This window comes from Caretta caretta, chromosome 10, assembly GCF_965140235.1.
Source record: "Caretta caretta isolate rCarCar2 chromosome 10, rCarCar1.hap1, whole genome shotgun sequence".
NCBI lineage: Eukaryota > Metazoa > Chordata > Testudines > Cheloniidae > Caretta > Caretta caretta.
The window spans coordinates 32898435-32921492 of record NC_134215.1 but is presented as its reverse complement, the minus strand read 5'-3'; the positions used below and the strand labels follow the sequence as shown (position 1 = coordinate 32921492).

General features: G+C 46.4%; 1 protein-coding gene across 6 annotated transcripts in view; it reads left to right on the top strand.

Annotated features, from left to right (window-relative positions):
- The window catches only part of MGRN1 (mahogunin ring finger 1), a 106980-nt gene that overhangs the window by 39806 nt on the left and 44116 nt on the right, over positions 1-23058 (top strand). For 4 of the 6 annotated variants that reach the window (XM_048865677.2, XM_075132844.1, XM_075132845.1 and 1 more), the window contains exons 5-7: positions 5649-5766; positions 19962-20028; positions 21937-21969. In XM_048865677.2, coding sequence (XP_048721634.2) covers positions 5649-5766; positions 19962-20028; positions 21937-21969 — 218 coding nt within the window. The remainder of the gene's footprint in view (positions 1-5648; positions 5767-19961; positions 20029-21936; positions 21970-23058) is intronic. The other 2 variants (XM_048865678.2, XM_048865681.2) reach the window with 1 other exon arrangement.

Sequence of the window (23058 nt, the reverse complement as noted above, 5' to 3'; positions counted from 1 at the left end):
ACTGAAAGAGCACAGCTGGGTTCTGTTCCTGCCTTTCACTGACCCTTGAGCAAATCAACCATGCCTCAGTTTTCCCTCCCATACTATGAGGATAATGATGGCTTATGACTGGGTGGTGGTGGTTATGGTTGCAACAGAAGCCGATGGACTCTTCTGAAGCCAAGATCCTGATTTAATGCACATGTGGTAGATAATAGGGATCTGGGGAAGAGAGCAGCAAATATAGACTTTATAAACTGCTTTAATTCAACCCAGACTATTTTCCCATGTGATGGTGGCGGCAGCTTTGTAAGCACATCTTGGGGCTAGTGCAGCTGCCTGAAGTGGGTATCTCTGCTTCTCTGGATTTAGCACGCTGCTACTAAAAACGTTCTTTTAAAGCCCTGATTTTAGCTTTGCCAAGCAGTTCTGTAAGGGCAAACACTATAATTGCTTTGATTTATTCTCCAAGTTCTGGTGGAAAAAACAACTCTGGGCTGCATTTAGAACACCTCAAAGTGGAGAGCTGCATTTTTAGCACACTAATTGGAGTGCACGATCGTTGAGGGTACTTTATCTCCATTGGTTTGACACTAATATCTAAACTGAAGGGTCAGTGTGTGCAACTGTTGTGTGTGTTAGAATCAATGCCCCCTCTCACCCCTTTCAGACTGATATGCCCAGCGCTTCAGGGGGGAGCAGGATCTCTCTGAAAACCAAAGTCACTTTTTCCTCTTAAGTGGAAGCCAATCTCTGAAGCAGGAGAGGCTTCCTCCAAAGGTGCCAAGGCAAACGTGTCCTCTTAGCCACCAGTCTGCAGCATGCTCCTTGGAAGTTCTAAATGGCTGAAGCTCACTTCCCTGGCTACTTTGCTGAAAGACCCACCTCACAATCCCTAATCATACTAACATGATGTTTGTTTCAGTCCCCGGCTTGGAGCATGGCTTGGGCCTCTTAGAGTCATTTTGCTGCATTTTGGAGGAGGGACTCTCAGCTCTCTGTGCAGAGACCATTCTCCATGGACGACAACCCCCCCGGCCTGCTTATCCTGCAGCTCTATCCAGAGCTAATAGGTCTCCTTCCCTTTGCTGAGAGAACTGGGGTCCATTTCAAAGACAAAAGGAAATCTCCTCCCAGAATGGCTCAGCACTCCAATTAGAAAAGGAATGGCATCAGTACCATGGGAATCCATCTTGAAGACAGAAGGAGTCTCTTGTCTCTTCTCTGTCTGTTTCATGAGACAGCTGAGTTTTCTGGAGTCTGTTAGGCTGGGGAAGATAGCATGTGTGTGTGGTATGAGCAGCCTGTGTGTTTCATTGCATGATTAGTGGCTTTGAGCTCCCTTCCCTAATCTGTCCAAAGCCTCACACCACACTGGCATGTCATGCTCTTCGTTAAAACAGGGTCCCTAGGGATTTTACAGCTGCAGGTGTCTTGCTGAATGTCACAAAACCATTTCCTAACTGTGAGGTATGAACGTTTAGTAGTCCCCTAAGGGAAAGAGTTGGAGTCAGCCCCATGACTGGAGTCACTTAAAACTAGCCATTTGGGCTGGACATGCACTTTAAGGAACAATCCTGTGCTGCCAAAGGTGACCTAATAGTTTTGGTTTCTAACTCTGTGTGAGGATACTGTTCAGTACTTGTGCAGAGCTTTTCCTTTCCATGTGCTTTAGAGACAGACTAACACAGACTAACACAGAATACAGACTAACACGGCTGTTCCTCTGAAACCTGTCTTTAGAGACAAGAGATGCTCTTCCCTAAATTACTTATACTGCACTGTTTGCTTGCAGGCACAATGAAGCACAGCTGATTTCATTGGAATGATTTATTACATTTCATTTCTATTAGTATCAGGTATTGCAAAACCACCCCACCCAACCCTGTCTCTTTTAAAGTGACAGCCCATGTGACACTGGGTCACTTACCATCTGTTTGAATGTGGGATTTTGAATTTAATTCCTTTTGATGGCGGTGAACCAGCTAATTAAATGTATGCCTTGGCCTACTGGCTGCATTCAGTTGAGTGTGTACAGAAAGGAGGCAGCAGGACTAGATGAGCCTCTTGTCACTTAATAGTCTCATGCTTATTCATGGCCTGTGAAAGTCCTTTCTCCTTGATTGTACAGAGAAGTCAAATTAAGCATGAGTGTCTATAGCAGAAGTGTGTGAAGCAATCCAAGGCTGGGTATTTACTGCTGGGCACAAACCTACTCCTCTCTTTAAGGCCAAAGCCTGCTTTGAGCCATACAGATAGCAGCCCCCAAAGAAATTCTATAGTGCTTGAAACTCCTATGCCATAAAACTAAATTCCAGAGATTTCACTGCCCACAGGTAAACCCTCTTTCTTTAATAAGAGTTTAGCCCCCTCTTGCCTTTCTCTGCAGCTGCACTAGCATGTAACTGAACAACTTGGGCATGCTGGTTAGAGTAAATATGAGTGCAGCACGTCTTACACAATAAGTCCAGCTAGCAAATCTAGACCTGCTACAGTCTTGGGATGGTGAAACCTGCCTGCCAAAGGGCAGATTTCACACACTCGGCCACAGTTTCTCCAGGGCTGGTGCGGAGAAGCTATGCCTCTTCCTGGGAGAAAGGAGGGAGTTGACATTGCACTGTGTGGCAACCTACCACCAGGTCAGGAATGGACATACAAACGAACACAGGATCAAACCCCAAACATTGTGTGTGACCTGTCCTGCATGGGTCCTAACTGCCTCTGACAGAGACCTAAGGGGTCTGGCTTTTCATACTCAGCCTTTAGCAACATTTGTCTAGTGTATTCTGCCAATAAAATCCCAATTGAATTGAAGTGATGTCTATGCCTGACTTGGGACACCATGTGCTTGCTGTAGCTGATTTGACTGTATAGTAAGTAAAACCACACTCACCTGCGTACCCTATAATTCACACACAAAGCAGCTGTCACTTCCCACCTCCCCACAGCACTTTAATAACAGAGTTGCAGCGAGATCTCCTATTACTACAGCTGTGTTATTTTTATGCTGTACTGTTCTGAACATTTTTCTAGTACATTGTGAAGTATTGTCATAAATCATTAAAATGAAACTACCCCAGCAAGAATGAACAAAGCACGTTTTAGTGCAGTCCCCTGGATGGTTTTTTTTATTCACCCAGCTGTTAATTTGCAAAATCAGTCTTTGGCACCCCATGCAAGTGGTTCCACTGACTGTCTAATCAGCCTGGCAGAATTCTACCAGCCAGGTTCTTAGCTGGTGTCAGTGTCGTGGCAATGGATTTCCAGTGTAACTATGCCAGTGTACACCAACTGGGGAGCTTGCCTGGGGCATGTAATTTTTGGCTCAGGCCGGCTGGGTAAGACATCTGCAGTTCTTTCTCCTCCAGACATTTATACTGTGCTCATCACCAAGATAGCTGAGGCCAAACTGGGAGACCTAAAATCAGACGTTTAAACTCCTAAAATAGAAGTGGTCTCTTTTTCTCCAAGCTTCCTGCTCCCACGGGCTTGAGTGGGATTTGTAAGTGCTCAGCTTCTCTGACAATCAGGTGGCTAAATCCTAAGGACTTGACTGTGGATTTAGGAGCCTAACTTTAGGCCCCCAGTTTGAAAGTATTGGCTTGAGCGTGTAAGGGTAAGGGCAGATGAGCAGGTGCTTTCCCTGGGTTGGTGCTTTTTAATGGTAGGTGTGCAGTGGTGCTCAAAACAGGCTGTGGATAGCTAATTATTGATCACGTGTGTCAGAACTGCATTAAACCTCTCGGCTGTTAGGTGGGTGAGTGGTGTAGCTGTCCTGGAGCAGCCTGCTGTGGACTCTGAAGAGAAGATCCCCTGCTTTACACTGCCAACCAACACACTGGAAATGGAGCTATCAGCTAGTTAAAAGTGCATCTAAGGAGCCAACCAACTGTACCACGCAACCATGGCAACAAAAGCATTACTGTGGAGCTCTGGGAAGCTTTAAGCTCTAAATGCAAGACAGAAAACGTGAGGGAGATGACTGCTGTTGTGTAAATATGTGGGAGCTGCATCGTGCTCCTGGCTGGAGCAGAGGCAGGGCACAGTAGGTGGTAGTGGCTGTTGTCGTGTTCTTTGGAGCCCTTGTGGGAGCTGTGTCTTACCATCTCTTTTCCACGCGCTTTGCGTTAGTTACCGTGGAAGTTGCAAGTGTGCTTTCCAGCCACAGCAGGTGCTTTAGTTCCTGACAGTCTGCGAGCTCCGCTTCTGTATCACAAAAGGGCTAGTCAGATCCTTTAAAAATGCTGAATCCAGATCTCCTAGCGGTGCTACTACTCCCTGGTTTCCTCTTTCCTTGCACACTTTCCTCAGAGCCATGGTCTTGCCCTTCGCACACCTCTGCCCTTCTCTCATCCTCTTTCACCTCAAGAGCCGCGCCTCCCATTCTCCTCACCTCCCTTGCTTGGTTTCTCTCCAGCCCCTGCTCTTTGAGCAAGCGCAAAGCCCCTCTTTCAAACCATTTGTTTTTACAGAGCCGCTGCTATTCCTCTCCCTTACAACGGAGAATACTGAGGATAACAGCCTATTACTATGGCTAACCAATGGAGTTACTCCTTTAGCTCAAGTACATAAAGGTCTGGACTGTAGGTCCTTGGTTTGAACTCTGCTAAACACCCTTCAAGGATCATTATTTCTGCATTAGCTTGCACCCGGGACATTTGCTTCCCCTATGATTTGTAAGATACCACTTACACCCTGGACACAGTAAATAGTGGCACCAGGTGGAAGTTTCCTTGGATGCTTACAGCCCTGCTGGAACTTCTAACTTGGGTTAGGATAGAGAACCCAGCCGATTACAAGTGCAGAAGGCCTGGAGGGTGGCAGCTGGCCCTACTGCTCCAGGTGATGCCTTGGTTTCAGAGTAAGACTCTAACAAGGGAATAACTGTCACTCCACCGTAGGTGTGGAGGGAAAGTTGGCCAACACCCCTGGATCTGGTGTTGGTGCGGCTGGTGGGGGGTGCCCTTGAGCTAGTGGAGTTGTACTGCCTTCAGATCAAGGATGCTGCTCTTGCAGGGAGGGAAAGGGGAATGGGGCTTGGAGACATGGGTGTGAGAGGAGGGTATCAAATTTAGTTCCTGCTACTTGGCCCAAATGCTGATCCAATGCTAAGCTGCCACTGCTCTCTGTGTGCAGCCATTAGAGGGAGCCAAATGCCATCGCAGGCGGGACGCAGGCAGCCTGTCGGCAAGTGAGGGGAGGTGTGGAAAGATTTATCACTGTTAGATCACTGCTCAAGCTTTCAGCTGTGCATGTGAGGGGAGGGGCCAGGCTTCCTCTTCAAAAGTATTGAGGAGACCTGAGCCTGTTAAAATATGTGCTGCCAGTACCCATACTCCAGACCTCTGGGGTCAGCCTTTGCTAGGTTGGGGTCCCTTGTCTGCAGTGCTTTGTGCTGCCCCATTGACTAATATTCCCAGCCAGGCCACTATGGAACTGATCAACTTGACTGCAGATCAAGGCTGTGTTCTTGCGCTCTTTCCCTCTCCTGAGCTCACTTTCCCTTCCTTTTTGTGTCCAGAGTGAATGGCTGCCAGCCCCTGCCAGCTCCGCTTCTCAGAGCAGCTATTTGTGATTCCTGGGAGGCTGCAGGCGTGAATGACTTTCTTAGAGTCCAGCACAGAGCAATCACTTGTTACATTGAGTTTTCTTTTTTGCCCCCTCTCCAGATACAGCACAAAGAATCCTTCTCTGCAGTCAGAGACGGTTCATTACAAGAGAGGGGTGAGCCAGCAATTCTCCCTGCCTTCCTTCAAGATTGATTTCTCAGACTGGAAGGACGATGAGGTAAATCTCTCCTTAGATTTCCCTCTTCTCCAAAACCCTGTTGTTCCAGAAACACTGGGCTCTGTTTGTTTAACTTCCTGAGTTGTAGCTGGAAAATTACCAGTCACAGTTGCCGTGGCATGATCTGTCAGCGTGAGGTGAAGGGCCCTGGGAAAAATGGGTCTGAAACATTCAGGACAACTGTTGGGTAGGTATATTAAGCCAAAAAAAAAAGGGCATGGGTTGGGGCGGGTTGGACTGTCTGTCGAGATCTCAGATACCTGGAGTAGATTGGAACTTATCTACAGCTCTCTGGGTGAATGACACTGGTGCCATCTCCAGAGGAAGCTGCTGCTTTTTCATCCAGTCTTGATGTGATGTTCTCCCAACTGATCAGGGCACTGTGGGAGCTCAGGAACGCAAGTCCCCTTCAGAGAGGCATTTATCACCTAGTAATGTGTCTGGTTACACAGAGCCTGCAGAAAAGTTGGATCCACTTAGCAAACGTATTAAACCACATGATTGATAAGTAAACTTCTTTTTAAAGAGAGAGTCCCCAGTTACAATATTCACTTTTTTTTTTACCCCATCAAAGGAAGTCAGAATCATACAAGCAGGGTAGAATTTGATCGCTTTGAAAATAAATACTTATCTTCTCTAGAAAAGAGTACAATTTTGAATTGTGTTCTGAGCTGTGAATTAGTATTAGTATTCCATTTCTCATGATGTCCTACTGGTGAATCAGCGTGTGTTTGTTTTTTCCTAGTGTGTGTCTGTTACAGAATATTGAGGGGGCGCATATGTGTTCATAGATTCCAAGGCCGGAAGGGATGAGGGACCACTGCAATCATGTAGCCTCATCTCCTGTGTAACACAGGCCAGAGAACTGCCCCACAATCATTCCTATTTGAACTAGAGCAGGTATTTTAGAAAAGCATCCCCCAAATCTTGATTTAAAAATTGCCAGTAATGGAGAATTCACCACAGCCCTTTTGGAAAGATGCTACAAAGGTAATTGAGCCTATAAGGCACATCTGCATTCATTCACGGGTTTCAAAGAACTCAAGATCACCATGACTGGAGCTGTGTTGGTTGGGAAAGTGAGCATTTATGTATAGCCTTCCATAAGCTTCTCTTTGTCCGGTATCTGATAGATAAGAAGATTCTTACAAGAAAATGAAAGGAATTCTATCAAGTCATGTGGGCCCAAAACATAAAGGGATCTGTCAACTCCAAAATGATACTGTGTGACATGTTAGTTACTGTTATTACAAGTAACTTGCCTACCTTCCTAGAACTGAGAGATTAGCGAGAAAAAGATTGATATTTTTTCTGGGTTTCTTTGTATGTTTAACAGCATTTTTGGTACGTTTAATTTCACTGTTCCATCTGGTTTATCAGCCTTAGGGTGAGGCTTTTATGTCTGCTGATTTTAATTTCAAAATGATGGCGCACCTTACTGCAGAGGAGGATTGTGAGATCAGAGGTGAATGAGCTAGTCACTGCATTTCTTTTCTTTTGTTTCCATTTTTCCCAGCACCTGCCAGTTAAGTAAATATTGGGTGGGATCTTTCTCAGTTTAAAATATCGTGTTTACCATAACTGATGTTAACCACCCTTGGACGGCATAGTTGTCAAATTACTAAAATACTGATGGTGAATGTGCCTCTAAACCTAGCTAGGGAGCTGTAAGGGTTCCCTGTTCATATAAATGAGTTATTACCTGGTATTTTAATCATGCTGAAGTCTATCTCAGTCGCATCTGTGGCTTTGAGACCAACATGTGAACTACACTCTGTACAAAATAGCATTTTCTCTGATTGGTTTTAAATTTGCCTCATTTCAGTTCCTAAATTCCCTTTATTTTTGTCTCCTGGGACAAGATTAATAGGCACATCTGACTGGCTTCCTCAATACCATTTCCTTTAGCTTATCCTCGGAACTTGTCACGTATCACTAGCTATGGAAGGCTGGGTTTTCTTTAGCTAAGTACTTTCCTCGCCTATGTGCTAGAGGAAGTGGTGTCCTTTGAGTCAGTAACATACCAGTGCCCCAGCATGGAATTGTGGGAAGCTTTGCTGCTAGAGGTGCTGTCCTTGTTGATGAGCTATAATGCCAAGGACTTGGCCATTTGTGGTTAATGATGCTCTCTGCTCAGAAGAGTATTATGAGTGGTGTTAATCCAGGTGTTTTGGCCAGTTTCCAACCAAGATAGGGACTTTCTCTAACCCTCACCCTGCTGTCCAAGCTCAACTGGATATGATGATATTCACTTCCTGTCCCAAACTGTTGTAATGTTGCAGTGCATGGTTAAACGTGGAAACAAAAAAAACCCTATATATGTTGTGCAATTCCAGCAGAGTGAATAGCCATTGGTAAAATACACCCCTAACCATAGTTTCAAAACAAACCGTAAGGCAATTACCAGGCTCTTCCCCATGATCCTGAGAAATCTGGGCTGCAGATGTTCTAGTTTCTCTGCCAGTAGATGACCTCACAAGTACACCTACGACAGCTGAAAGAACTGTCCCATTCTCAGCCCTGCTTTTCGTTCCCTTTGTCACTCACTCTGATGAAGGAAGCAAAATGCTGGCAGCCCAGACTCTCCTCAGCCTCTTAGAAAAGCAAATTTGTTCAAATCCTCTGTTAATGGCATTTCTGACCAGCCAGAGCCACCAGCCAGAGTCACTTGTAATTGTGCAAACAGGTTTTTAACTCTTAGCAAAAGTTTTGCAACTAGTCTTTAAACAGCTGTGTGTCAGCAGAGGTGGAGGTGATCTGTGTATTGCACATCTGTTGGTCAAGTCTTCAAAGCTCTTTGGAGTCAGAGGTACTATAGAAACATAAGCTGTAAACCCCCTTCCCATCTCCTCTTCGGACCAAATTCTGCTGATCCACTCTGCTGATCTGTTGCATAATCAGCCCTGCCGTCTGGCAGGTCTGCAACTGACTTCACTGGGAGTCCTGCTTGGGGAGCAAATGTAGAACAGGCAGCATGGCTCAGAGGAGGGTTTCTGTGTGTGTATCTACCTTCCCTTCCCCCCTCCACGCCCAATAACATGCATGTGGCTAGGTCTTCCTAACTACTCTCTGAAATGCAGCACTCCTGTCGGACATCAAACTGTGTGCTGCTGTTCAGCTGTATTCACTTAAACCCTGTGGACTGCTTGCCAACTTCACTGTTAGTTTGTCAGAATAAGATGGAGTTCATGCTTTTGCCTACTGCAGTGGTTGTATATGACACAGCCCTTGACCATATGACAGGATGGAAAGCAGTCTTGCCTGGGGTGGCTGGCTGGCTGGATAAACCTTACTAAGTGCATGTTTTAGTTTGTCTTTACAGATGTGTTGGTTCATTGGCAAACTGTACTAAGAGGCTTTCGTTGTTGAAAGACTGTCTTCTACACATCCAAGAGGGAACATGAAGTGCAGCCTTTGGGAGACCGTACATTCAGACAGTGCACAAATTCACAAAGTAGTTCTGGCCTATGCTTTCCCCGCCAAATGTGCCAAAATGTAGCTGTGCTCTTGCAATAGTAGATGTGGAGCAGGAACCTAAGAGCTGCTTTCAGCTGCACCTTAGTCAATTATCTTTAATGAGTTGGGAATGTTTGGAGTGAGACATGGTAGTTTTGAAAATGTGGTATAGAAATGGCTAGCTAGAGACGCATCGAACCCCTGCAGAGGATCTCGCAGTGTTTGAGGCTGAGCTGAGACAGGAAGTGGTTTCAGTCACAAGACCTTTAATAGCAACTGGTCTAAGTTGATACATAGTCATGTCATTATATAGTTGAGAACTGAAAATTTTTCTAGGAAGCCTGTAGACTAACCATAGTTAAACATTTCCTAGAACATTCGGCCTCTGTAATGATTAGACTGAAGCTAGGAACAAAAAGGTGGTAGATTCCCAATTTTCTGTTCTCCTGCACTCTCCACAAAGTAAATTAAGACTGGTCTACATTGCAAAGTTGGGTCGATGCAAGATAGCATACGTGGACCTAGTTGTGCATTTGTCTATTCTTAACTTTGTCTCCCACCAATGGAAGTGCCCCATTATGCTGACACCATAAGCAGCGAAGAGCCATAGCCATTGTACTTAGGTCAATGCAGTGCGAGTGTAGACGCCGTGTTACTTATGTCGACCTTAACTGTCTTCCAGCAGCTGTCCCACAATGCCCCACACTGACTGCTTTGGTCATCATTGTGAACTCTGCTTCCCCGAGGTCACGGAGACCAGAACCCCCACCTCCACCCCTTAAAGCCCTGCAAATTTTTGAAATTCCTTTTCCTGATTGCCTGGCTTGTCGACCACACCTAGCAGCTCTCTCTTGTTGAGTGAAACTGCGCAGTTGACCATGCTGGCTGCACACTCCTGCCTGGAGTAGGCAGGAGATATTGGATCTCCTGGGCCTGTGGGGAGAAAAGGCTGTGCAGGCATAGATCTGAACCAGCAGTAGAAACCTTGACATCTGTGAGCAAATTGCTCAGGGGATGCAAGAGAAGGGGCATGACCAGGGACCACCAGCAGTGCTGCGTGAAAGTCAAGGAACTGCAGAAGGTGTACCAGAAGGCCAGGAAGGCCAACAATCGGTCTAGTGCCGAGCCACAGACCTGCTGCTCTTACAAAGATCTGTTTGCTATCCTCGGTGGAGACCCCAGCACCACCCCCAGCACTCTGAGGAGCCTGAGTCACAGGTCCCTGCCATGAACAGCAAGGAGGATGTGGAAGAGGAGGAGGAGGAATATGGGAGACAGGTGACCGGGGGAATCCAGCTGCACAGTGAGGACCTGTTTTTGATTCCACCGCAATCCAGCCAGTCCTGCCTTTTGATCCTGGGCAAGTTCACTGTAGGGTAAAGAGCCTTGGTAAGTGTGTGTGGATAAATATTTCAATTACAGGGGTGGCATCTCCAAAGTAGCAGGACATTCTTATTAATTGATTCTTGCTAGAAGAGGGAGTGGTACAACCAAGAGAGGTAGAGTTGCTATCAGGTTTTCATTCCCCTCTAGAGTTAGGCAAGGGGGACACATGTTTATGTACACAGGGATGTCCCTCGAATTCTCCACGGAGATCTCAATGAAACTTTCATTGCAGCCCTCTTCCATTGTCAGCCGAAGGTTGCTAGGGAGGGCTGTCTTATTTCTTCTACCGTGGTAGGACGCTATCCCATGCCACTTGGTGATCATTTTAGCAGGCAGCATTGCAGTACACAGGCTAGCAGCATATGAGCCGGGCAGCTCTGGGACACCAGCAGCAGCTGTGCTCTCTCTGCCTCTGTTACCCTCAGGGCTGAGATATCAGTTAAAATCACCACTGTCTGTGCCATTCAGTATTCAGTGCCATTGCCTTGTACAACTAGAATCATGTGATCAAACAATTCCCTCCTCATTTCCCCTACCCCCAGTGGATCATACTCACCATGGCTGGTGCAGTGACTGGTGCCGTGCACAAGCAATCCCAAGTAGAAGCGAGAATGCAGAGCTTAAAGCTTTAGAGGAGCAACGGGAGTGAATTAAGCATCTTAAGTTTTGCTTTCTGTGGTGAATATGCTGACAGTGGTACCTCTGTGTGTTTATATCTGCAGCTGCTGCCATTGCGACCTTCAGGGTCTCCCCCTCCATACTGGCAGAGCCAGATGAGGAGGAGAAAAAGGAGAACTCAGGATGACATCTTTAATGAGATCCTGTACTGCACTGCACCATGAGCACAGGGCCTGGAGGATGAACTTTGCGGACACCTGGAGAAGGAAAGAGTGGAGGAGAAAGGCTCAGGAGTTCCAGCAGGACAAGGAGACGGAGATGCACCAAGACATAATGGGGCTTCTCAGACAGCAAACACAGATGCTGCAGACTCTGTTGCAGGTTTAACAATCCCAGGCTCACCTCTCTTTGCAGCCCATTGAGAACCCAATATTGGGACCTCCCTACACACCCCCTCCTCAACATTTCATGTGTAATCAGGGGTCACTGCAGTACCCCTGCCACTCCACCCGGGGGCACATGAAAAACAATCACTGACCCATGACAGCCACAGTCGGTGTATTTGTAGCTGAAATGGGCATGAATGTTCTTTCCCCTTCACAAGTTCTGTTCTCTTAATAAATTCCATTTTATTCCATTTTTAATGGATTTGTTTTGAAATTGCACAGGTTCTTTTTGCACTGAATTTGTTACAGAATAAAATTCTATTATTTGTAACCATTCATTTTTATTAGTTCACAACATATGCTGCTGAGTGCTCAGCAGTTCTGAAAGCAACCAATTACCTGTTACTGCAAAGTGTCTCACAACTCATAAGGTCATTCAGAAACAACATTAATAGGTGCATTGACAATGTTCTATTACTACACATACAGCAATCACCACATGATTCCTACCAGGCCACTAAAGAGCAAGGTGAGGTAGAGTCCACTACAACAACACATGCTACTGTGGCTCACTGTTAAAATGGTCTTACAAAGCTTCCCTGAGCTGTGTAGCTCCACACTGAACTCTTCTAATAGCCCTTGTATCTGGCTGTTCAGATTCAGCAGACAGCTGCTCTGCCTCCACCCGCCAGAAACGTTTTTCCCCCTTGCTTCACAGATGTTATGCAGGACACAACGGGTAGCAATAGCCATTGGCTTGTTTTTCTCACTGAGGTCACTGAGTAAACAACGCCTGCGTCCTTTCAAATGACCAAAAGTGCACTCAACTGTCATTCTGCATTGCTGAAAGAAAGTCCCTGCTTGCAGCTTTCTGAACAGTCCTGTGTTCTTAACGATGAGAGCATTGTGCACCTTCCCTGAGCAGCCCACATTGATATCAGTAAGGTGTTCCCAGTGATCCACCAACACTTGCCCAACTGTGGAACATTAGCTGTTTCTGTTGATGTACTCTCTGTGGCGTGGTGGTCTGGTGCCAGAATAGGGATGTGTGTGCCGTTTATTGCTCCACTGTAGTTCAGGAACCCCATTGCTGCAAATCCATCCACTGTGTCCTGCACATTGTCGAGAATCACAGCCCTGCGTATCAGGAGGCGATTAATGGCCTTGCACATTTGCATCACAGCAGTCCCCGCAGTGGATTTCCCGACTCCAAATTGATTTCCTGCTGACCGGTATAAATTTGGCATTGCAAGTTTCCACAATGCAATCACCATTCGCTTCTCTGCTGCCAGTGCAGCTCTCATTTTGGTGTCCCTACTCTGGTGAGCTGGGGCAAGCTCAGCAAACAGATCCAGGAATATGGCCTTACGCATCTGAAAGTTCTGGAGCCACTGCTCGTCATCCCAAACCTGCATTACGATGTGATCCCACCAGTCGGTGCTTGTTTCTCAGTCCCAGAAGTGGCACTCCACCATCTGCAGCTGCTCTGCAAATGCTGCCCACAAACTTGAATTGGTGCTCGCTATGGCCCACAGCACTCTATCCTCCAGGGAAATGTCACGTTCCTCACTCATTCAGTAGTTCTTGCATCTCTGCAAATTCCTCAGGATCAGGCGCCCTGTGCTTGCAACATTCATGACACTAGTGCAGAGTTATACAGGTGCCATGCTTCTGTCAGACGTGGCGGACAGCGAAGAGGGCCATGTGGGTTTGGGGGATTTTGAAAAAAGGTGCAAAGATTTTGGGATACAGATAAAATTATGGGATGGAGACAGCTGCAAACTGGGAAGTTGACCCCGTGCTCCCAGTCAGTCTTGTGCGACTCGTTTTGGCCGCATCATGCATTGCCAAGACTTCCCAAAATACAGTGTGCTGGCAGGTGGTGAGTTGCATAGTGGGATACCTATCCACACTCTGCATCGATACAAGCAGTCCTGGTGAGTACGCACACTGCCAACACAAAGGGGCCGGTATGCGCGCACATGAGCAGTGTACCAACTGCAGCAGCTCTGTGCCGACCTAACTTCTGTCGACATAAGTTTGTAGTGGAAATCTGGACTAAGGCCAGGTCTATGCTAAAAAGTTGACTTGACCCAGCTACCTCGCTCAGGGGTGTGAAAAATCCACACCCCCTGAGCGACTTGGTTAAGCCAGCCTAACCCCAGTGTAGATCCCGTTGACCTAGCGAGGGAAGAACCCCTGTGCTGCTGCAGCTTTTCTAGTGAAGATCTACTCTAGCCCTGGGAGCTTGCTGCAGCCTGATAGGCCTAAGATATTACGTATGCTGCCCGTCTGGTGGCAGTGCAGCAGGGTATTTAATGGGCCACGTTGTACTTGGTAGGTGGTACTAGTCTACTTTGTATCTGAGGGCTTGTCTACACTTGAAGGGCTACAGCAGCACAACTTCAGCTGCATTGCCATAGCGCTTCAGTGTAGACCCTACCTACACCAGTGGGAGAGGTTCTACCGTCCATGAGGCCATCAACCCAGCACGCTCTGTACTGGATCAACTAAACTACATGGCTCAGGTTGTGGATCTTTCACAACTCTGAGTGATGTAGCAGGATCGGCCTAACTTTTTAGTGCAGCGCAGGCCTAAGAGATCCACTGTTACACCTTTTAAAAATAGCAAAAATAACAAGGACTCCTCGTTATTTTTGCTGATACAGACTAACACGGCTACCACTCTGAAACCTTTTAAAATCTAGGTTATAATTAATGGAAGGAAGCACACTGAACAGAGAGGTAATGGGACAGTGGGTCTCTGTTTTCTATAGAAATGCCCCTTGTGCCATGGTTTGAAAATGAAGCCATTCTCAGCATACTAAATGCTCCCCTGAAGGAACATCATGAACAACTGTGGGTAAAGTTACTAGGTTTAAAATTAAGCTCATAGCAGTTAGAGATGGAAAGACATGCTAGAACTTCAAGTGCAGTACAGGATAGTTATCCCTACTCAGAAGCTCTCTTGGGTATTATGCTTTTAACTACATGGGAGTTTACTCTGTTTTGTTTCTCCTCTCCCCCTTCCTCCCTGCCCCCGATTTGCCAGATGTACTCAGGGTCTCCTGCTGAGAAACTACACAGCTGAAAAGGAGTGCTCTGGATGTTTGGAATTCCAGCTGTCAACAGTTATAAAGCATTCTGTTTTTGAGATACTAGGTGATAAAATCAGTCCTAGATGAAGTCTGGGGAAAAAACAAGATAAGGGGTCCAATTGGAGAGGCTCACTGCTGCTCCGTGAGGACTGCTTTTTCATTGGTGGATGTCTCGTGCTCTAGAAGACAAGTGTTGTTGCTTTGAAATTAAGTCTCTAGCCCCATGAAGATAACCTTCAAATTGCAAACTGCCTGTAACCACTGTGCAGTGCCGTCTGCCTCTGGATGCAGACAGCCTGAAACAATACCTCTGAGAGGAGTGAGCTGCTCCCATTTGACTCATTTGGGTAAGAATGGCGAAACCTAAAGATTAAAATGTTCTGACCTTTTGCTGCTGATCAAACCCAATGAGCGAGAGTGTCTGTTTAACAGCTACCTGATGTTGGATCCAGAAAAGCTGGTCATCAGTACAGATACCAGGAGGAGCGTTTCTGGATGCCTGTCTGTGACCCAAGGAGAAGATGTGGTATATAACCTGTCTCATACTGTGGACCATCATTCTCACTCCTCCATTTCCAGAGTGAACCTTGAGCATCTGGAACTTTTTTGTAACTTCCTGCAGGAATTCATCATTTTCTTCCTTTTCTAGTGCGCGCACACGACGCTGGCATGTGGGGATGTGTCCAAACCTCTTCTGGCGCCTTTCAGAACGAACACAGACACTCTCTTTCCTTTCTCACAATGTTTTGCTTTTGTGAAGCAGCTGTGTGAGCCCTTTCTGGAATCGGGTCTTTCTGTGGCTTTAAGGGAATCTAGTGACCCATAGCCTGCAGGCATTGATTTCTTTGTCACTACTGCCGGATTGGCAGGGCTGGAAAGTGAAGCCGTCAGGTAGCCATGGAATGAGCCTGGGAAGTGTCATCCCCTCGCAGCTCTGTTACCTCCTGCCATTGTGATTCAGCCTGGCTTGTGGGTAGGGTGCCAGCAGTCCTGTATTACAAGGGACATCGCATATTTAAATGGAAAATTACCTGTCTCTTACTAAATTGGGACACCTTTTATCTCCTATTTCTACAGCAGGGGGCCAGTCAGTACTCACAGGTGCATCTTTCCACTCCCCTCCCAACTCTGGCCCTTCAGTGCTGCGCAGGGAAAGCAGACTGGGCTCAGGGCTGGGAGGGGAGTGGACAGATACACCCGTGATTACTGGCCTCCTACTGACTCTAGCCGTTGAGCGCAGTCCCCTCTGCTTTCCCTGCACAGGCTGCCTGTCTGTCTGGCGGGGCAAGTGGATGAGGCTGCGTGCCCTGGTGCTGCGCTGAAGAGCCAGGGTCAGGAAGGAGCTCTGTCTGGCAGCAGGGTGCACAGCATGGCAGCAGGCAAAGACCAGCCATGCAGCCTCCAACTTGGCTCTTGGTGCCTGTGCAGACGCTGAATGGCAGTCACAGTGGCTGCTGGCCCAGCATCTGACGCCCTGGGCTCTCTGCAGCATCCAGAGCTGGGGAGAGAGAAACCTAGGAAGCATGGGGTGGGGAGAAAGGAACATGTCCCCAGAGGTTCAAGTCTCATACGCTACAGATGCATGCTCTGGTCTCATTATTCCTGTGAAATTGAAGGCATAGGAGTTCTAGGGTTTGCGTTTGGGGTGGGGGGAGCAGTTCAAGTCCATTTTTACCCTATTGGAAGGAAAGGCCAGATGTTCATTGAGCCTCTTGAGCCTGGCAACATCTTTCCCCGGTATGTTTTCCAGCCTCTCTCCTTTGAATCAGCAGGCCCCCCTCCTGCCAGCTTTGTTAATTCACTACACTGGGGTATCTGCATTCTTAGCATCCAAAGTGTGTGTGTAAGGCTACATCTGCAGTACGAGCTAGAGGTGTCACTCCCCTGCTCGTGCCGGCTCTCATGAAGTTAGTGCTAATATAAATAGCAGCGTAGCCTTGATATCATGGGTAGCGGCTATGGGGGCACGGCTGAGCCAAACCTCCCTGAAACTAGTGGGTATGTGCTCAGCATGGCTCAGCCATCCCTCTGCTGCATCTACCCGGGCTACCATGGCTACACATCTATTTAATCTCAGGTAGCATGAGCAGGGGAATCGCACCCCGAGCTCATGGTGAAGATGTCACTTCAGGCACTGTGCTTTCAGCTGCCAGCAAGAGCAGAAGGCTGGCTCCTTTCAGTGATTTTTTTAATGCAGTAAACAGCTATAACGATGAGGCCATTAATGGCAACTAACAACTTGACGTGGCTTTTGAAAGCAGCATATTGCCCACAACAGCCCTTTAGGGTTCTGGTTGCAGGCAAAGTTGATTAGTTGCTAGGGAACTTCTAATTATCTGTCTGGGGATATACACGTGAATAGGGTCTCCTTTCCTGAGGCGTTTGGTTGGCCTGGTGGCTTTGATAAATGAGACCCAATAAAAGAGGGAAAGTATCTGCACTGTGAGGTCGTTTTGCTGCTTTATGATGTGTAAAGATGGCCTAAAAGGAATTTTCTGCTTATTTTTTTTCCGTAGGAATATTGGGTTTTTGTTGTTATGTTGTTGGTGTTGGAGGACTCATTGGATACCTCAGAGATCTGACTTAAGGGCTTTATCCTTTCTCCTACCAAATGCAGTACGTTATCAGTTGGATCGCCATTTCTCATTCCCCCAGGCACCCATCTATGGTGGTATGTGTGTGCTGTTTTGTAGAACAAGGGTGATTATCCTGAAGTGCAGGGGGAGAACTCTTGGTCTGCAAATTGGAACTTGGCTGTGGTATTCTGCTATGTCTGTGTGAACCTTGCTCATGTAGATCAAATCCCCTGTGCACATCTGACAGCAGGTGTGCCATAAGTGTGTGTGACATTGATGAGTCTGACACCGTGTTTGGATACTATTGTGAGATAGGTGCTGTAGTTAAATGTTCCTATTTTCTGAACTGTGGAGGACTCAGAGAGCAGGAAGCGGCCTTGGAAGGGTCATTTCTGATAGTCCGACCTAGGATGATCACTTGTTCATCTTAAAATAAATCTGTGAATAATAGGCCCCATCTTTATCCAGTGGACTCTTCTTTCTTGCTCATTAGGAGTCCAGAAGAGAGGCTGAAAAGAAAGGCTCTTCTCAAGTCAGCCTTCACTTTAAATTGCAAACAGCCTTGGAGGGCAAGTGGGACCATGGATAACACCAGCCCTGGGGGGAAGGGCATGGAGGAGGGCAAGAAACCCAGCCTGTTTTGGGGCACCACAGCCTCAATAACCTCAGGTACTGAGTTTCTTGCCCTCCTCCTTGCCCTTCCCCCAAGGGCTGGTGCCTTCTCCAGCTGGAAGCCAGTCCCTTTCACTCTGCTCTTCTGCCTTGGAGATCTCATGGCCAATGCTGAGCACAAGAGAAGCCATGGCTTAGTGTGTAACTGCAGCTACTTAGAGCTCTGTAGCTAACAGACTTAGTTAGGCTTGCAAGTTGAAGCCGGGGAACTGATGCAGTAGTTTCAGAAAATTCCAGAAATGAATCCCTGAGCCACCTCCTCTCCTGGCATCTAACGATACTTTAAAGTTCCATTTTCTGTAATTTACAAGATTCCCTGCAGTTGTTAAAGTGCTTTATGAAGTTCAGGCAATGGAAGCATTTGGGCCTATGCTGTGCACTCTCAAGTGAGATTTTAAATTGTCACTGTCTGCTGTTGTTTTGAAATTCATGTTCCTGACCTCCTGTGTGTACAACATGGCAGGAGAGGAAAATCCGTGTGCTGTGTTTCAGGGGGAGAGGTTTATGCCAGATTGCAATTTTACTGATCTGGGGTGTGTGATGATCTAACATCAAGGACTGTATGCGGCACTCTGGGTTTCTTTCGTGGCATAGGCAGGGTTGCTAATTTACCAGCTGAAGAACATGCTTTTAAAATGTTGTAGCCTATTATTATTGTGCTGAGGTATAAAGTGGGAAGCAAAATCTGTACTACTACACTTAGGACATTACTGCTGTGATAGAATCACAGAACTGGAAGGGACCTCGGTGGGTTATCTAGTCCAGTCCCCTGCACTGAGGCAGGACTAAGGATTATCTAGACCATCGCTGACAAGTGTTTGTCTAACCTGCTCTTAAAAAACCTCCTTTGACTGAAATTCCACAACCTCTTTAGATAATTTCTTATAGTGCTTAACTATCCTGAGAGTTAGGAAGTTTTTCCTAATGGCCAACCTAGAAGTCCCTTGCTTCAATTTAAGTCCATTACTTGTCCTGTCCTCAGTGGATAAGAAGAATAATTTAATACCCTCCTGTTTATAACTACCACTTATATACTGAAGACTGTTATGTTCCTCCTCTGTCTTCTCTTCTCCTGACTAAACAAACCCAGTTTTTTCAGTCACTCTTTGCATGTCATGTTTTCTAGACCTTTAATCATTTTTGTTGCTCCTCTCTGGATTTTCTCCAATTTTGTCCACATCTTTCCTGAAGTGTGCAGCCCAGAATGGGACCGAGTGCTCCAGCTGAGGCCTTATCAATGCTGAGTAAAGAGAGAGAATTACTTCTCTTGCCTTGCTTACAACACTACTGCTAATGTATCCCAGAATAACGTTTGCTTTTTTTGTAGCAGTATTTCACTATTGACTCATATTTAGTTTGTGATACGTAGTTTGTATAAAGTAGGAGGCAAAATCTGCAACACTACCCTTAGATACTGCTACTACAGCGTACCATTTTGACGCATCACTAATGGCATTAGTTATTTTCTAGATACTTTGTGCAGCTGGAAATTGCACAGGAGCTCCTTTGGATATGTGAATTGGTGGGGTGCAAATAAATCCAAATTGCTCTGGTTCCTTAGTCTGCTAGCCATGTTTCCTGTTTAATCACTGTACCCGTAATAAATATGTTCATTTCTTCCTTCTGGAAGATAAGCGTCGTCTTATGTTTGGTACAGATTCTTTGTGTTCATTGAAAGTGGGGATTGACAGCCCATCAGAATGACGTCCTCTCTCCGCAGAACAAGTACAGCACTGGAGGTGGCCGGGGAGCCGTCCCCCTGTACTACCCCACCAGAGTGCCTCTGCTCTACCCTGGCAGCCCCACCCCCTAAAGCTGGGAGGGGAGCTCAGCCACCCAGGCCTAACAAAGAGTCATCACTTTTTGTGGGCCACACTCTGTATCACAATACAGCTCCCCACAGCCAGCCACCAGTCTTGAGCCTTACTTTTTCATCTGTCTTGGTGTTGGCTTAACATGGGCTTTGTCTCTCATTGTTGAAACCCCGTTTTCTTTCTTCTCAGTTGAACTTTGATTTGGATCGTGGCGTGTTCCCTGTGGTGATCCAAGCCGTAGTGGATGAAGGGGATGGTAAGCTAGATGCTTTTTCATTGATTGGTTGTTTCTCCAAGCTCCTTGGAGGCTTTGTCTGCACTGTGAACTCGATGATTGAGTCCCCCTCTCACATACACATACACACACTAGCTCTCAGCAAGCTAACAAGAGCACGCATAGCAGTGTAGCCTCAGTAGCACAAGTAGCAGTCGCATGGGTACGTACCCACCAGTTTCGGGGGGGGTTGGACTCAGCACGACTCAGCCATGCCTCCCCTGCCAGTACCCGTGTTTCTGCGGCTACCCTGCTCTTTATACTTGGGGTAGCTCCAGCCTGAGTATATGTACATAAGCAGGGGAATCACACCCTTGGCTTGCATGTAGAGATAGCTGTAGAGGGGTGCAACCCCCAAACACGTGCTTCATGCAGGATGGGGCTTAATGACTCCATGTGTTTCCAGTGTTTCAGGAATGTGACTTAAACATCCAGGGGAAAGGGGCCCAGGTAACAGTCAAATCTGCCTTTTACACTCAGATTTCATTTGGAGAGGAAGGGTGGTCTTATGGCTAAGGCACTGGCTAGGTCAGACCTTGGTTCAGTTCCTGGCTGTGCCACAGACTGTGGTGTGACCTGGGGCAAGTCCCTTCATCCTGCTGCACCTCAGTTCCCATCTGTAAAATGGGGATAGTAATACTTGCTCTTTGTCTGATCAGACTGCAAGTCCTCTGGCTATGTGTATGTGCAGGCAGGCAGGCCCTGATCTGTGTGAAATCTTTAGGTGCTGTTATAATAACATTAATGTTTCCAAGCTCTTCAAATCACTGTTAAATCAAACTGTTTTTACAGTGAAACCTAACTTTGAATGTTGAAAGGCTCTGGTTAGTTCAAAGGACAGCTGAATTCTTTCGGCCCTACTTGATGATCAGCCAGAGCAGCTTTTTATTTGTCGGTTTTTAATACATTCACCCATTTAAAAACATTCATTGCTTTTTTTTGATGCATGGCTGGCTAATAAATATAATATCTAGACTGCCATTCGTGTTGCATGAGGTTTGTTCCTCTGCAGGCTGTTTGTGTGGCTACCACTCCTCCTGAATGTCAGCAGTTAATGGGAGACATTTTGGTTACCTTTGTCATAAGCGCAGTCCTTTCTCTATTGAAGCCAGTGGGGCCAGGATTTCACCCTAGTTTTTTTTTGTTTTTTTTGTAATGTCTTCCAAAGCAGAGACCAACAGATTATTTACAGTAACTCCATTTCCAGCACAAACATTGCAGCATTGTGCTAGGACGTGGGAACCAGAAATGTGAAACTGTCCAGAAACTGATGGCAAGCAAAACCAGTTGAGAAAAATCCCCAAATATGAACCAACATGAAGTTGAGCAATAAAGCATAATATAGTATGAAGGAAAGGAGTTGTAAAATGTTTGCAGTTGTAATAATCTAAGGTGCTGTTAGTAACACTGGTAAAGAAGTTTGGTTTTTCTTAGATGTAAGTGTCTCTTTCATTATGTCTGGGGAATGCTTTGACAATCTACTTGTATGCTGCAGTGGTGCGTATATATAGAAATGCCTATCATGGCCTGATAAATAGAACACGAAGAGATGGGGAATAAGGAAACAAGCATACAGCTGTGTGCATACTGCAGTGTCTCTTAGTCAATAATGCACTCTCATTTGATTTAATAAACTCTGTAAATCTGTCCTAATAACCTAGACAGGCAATGGCTTTTAAATCCCCTCCTGGAAAAAATATCAACGCGCACAGTATATGACCCTGCAAAGGGATCTGAGAAAATTTGATGTGCCTTTTTCTTTCTTTTTAATGAATGAAAGAGCTAGTAGTAGGTGTTCTGATCACCTGGTAAGTGATAGGCATGTGCATTAAATAAAATTGAACGGTAAATGAAAAGAGCAATCAGCAAAATGCTTTGTTTGTCCGAAAGCTGCCAGGAGATGCTTGCTTTCTGTGCAGAACTGTGAGTATAAAGCTACTGGGCTGGAACTGGAACTGCTCTAAGTTTAAAATCCTTAATGGAGGGGAGATTTCTGTGCAGCATGTGACTGTCCAGTTCTGGCTATGCAAGCTGCCTGCATGAACAGGCATAGTTTCTGTTTAGGTTCTCCTATCTCTAACTTGGCTTTAAAATGGTTTATGGGAGAGCTGAAGTTAATTCCATTGCTCAGATTAGAATTTATACTGGCTTGTTTGCAGAAAAATCCCCTGGAACTTGTTTCCCCCTCACTGATAGCAGGGAGGGGATCAGCCCCCCTGGCCTCCATACACACACTGTTTTCTTTGCCAACTATACTTTACCTGCTAAAGACTCTCTGTGAGAGCTCGGTGTGACCCCAAGGGTCACAAGTCACTCTTGGCAAGAGAGTCCATAGTTTCTCCTCCCACGTGTTGCTTTTTTAAGCCAGAATCAAATGAATGGGTCGCCTTGTCATTTATGCCCTTTGGGGCTGCAAAGGAACTACCGAGCTCCCTTCCCTTTGGAAGCAGAGTCATTTCCTTCTGCCGTTACTAGCCTGGGAGCTGACAGCAGAATCAGCAGGTCACTCAAAACCTTCCCTGCATCCCTAGCTAGTTGCCATGTGGTCATGTGAGTGGGACCAAAGGCAGTTATACCCCTTGTCCCCCTTGTCTTGCCTCGTGGCTCCTCCAGACTCTCATCCGAGGCTCTGCATGTACGAGTCTGACTCCTAAAACACGCTGTCTTTGCCTGGCTCCTGAGTGTTGACAGAGCCACGCGTACAGTGCTAGAAGCTTCATCAGTTGCTTTTGAGCTCTCCTAGAAGAATGAGATCACCCCCAATTGGGAAGGGGCCAAACGTGGGGGGAGAAGGACAGAAGGGGCCAGAGAATGAAACCAAGATGTTTGTGTCTGTACTTGATAAACTGCTGGTACAATTAATAAATGAATTGGGAATCCCTAGGACTAGAGTAAAATAAGGCAATAAACACTGAGGATTTGCCAGCTGTAGATAAACCAGCCTGACGTCTCTCTTTGCGTGGATAACAAGCTTAGGGAGTAAAAGAAACCCAGCAGGCTTTTCGCTCTCAC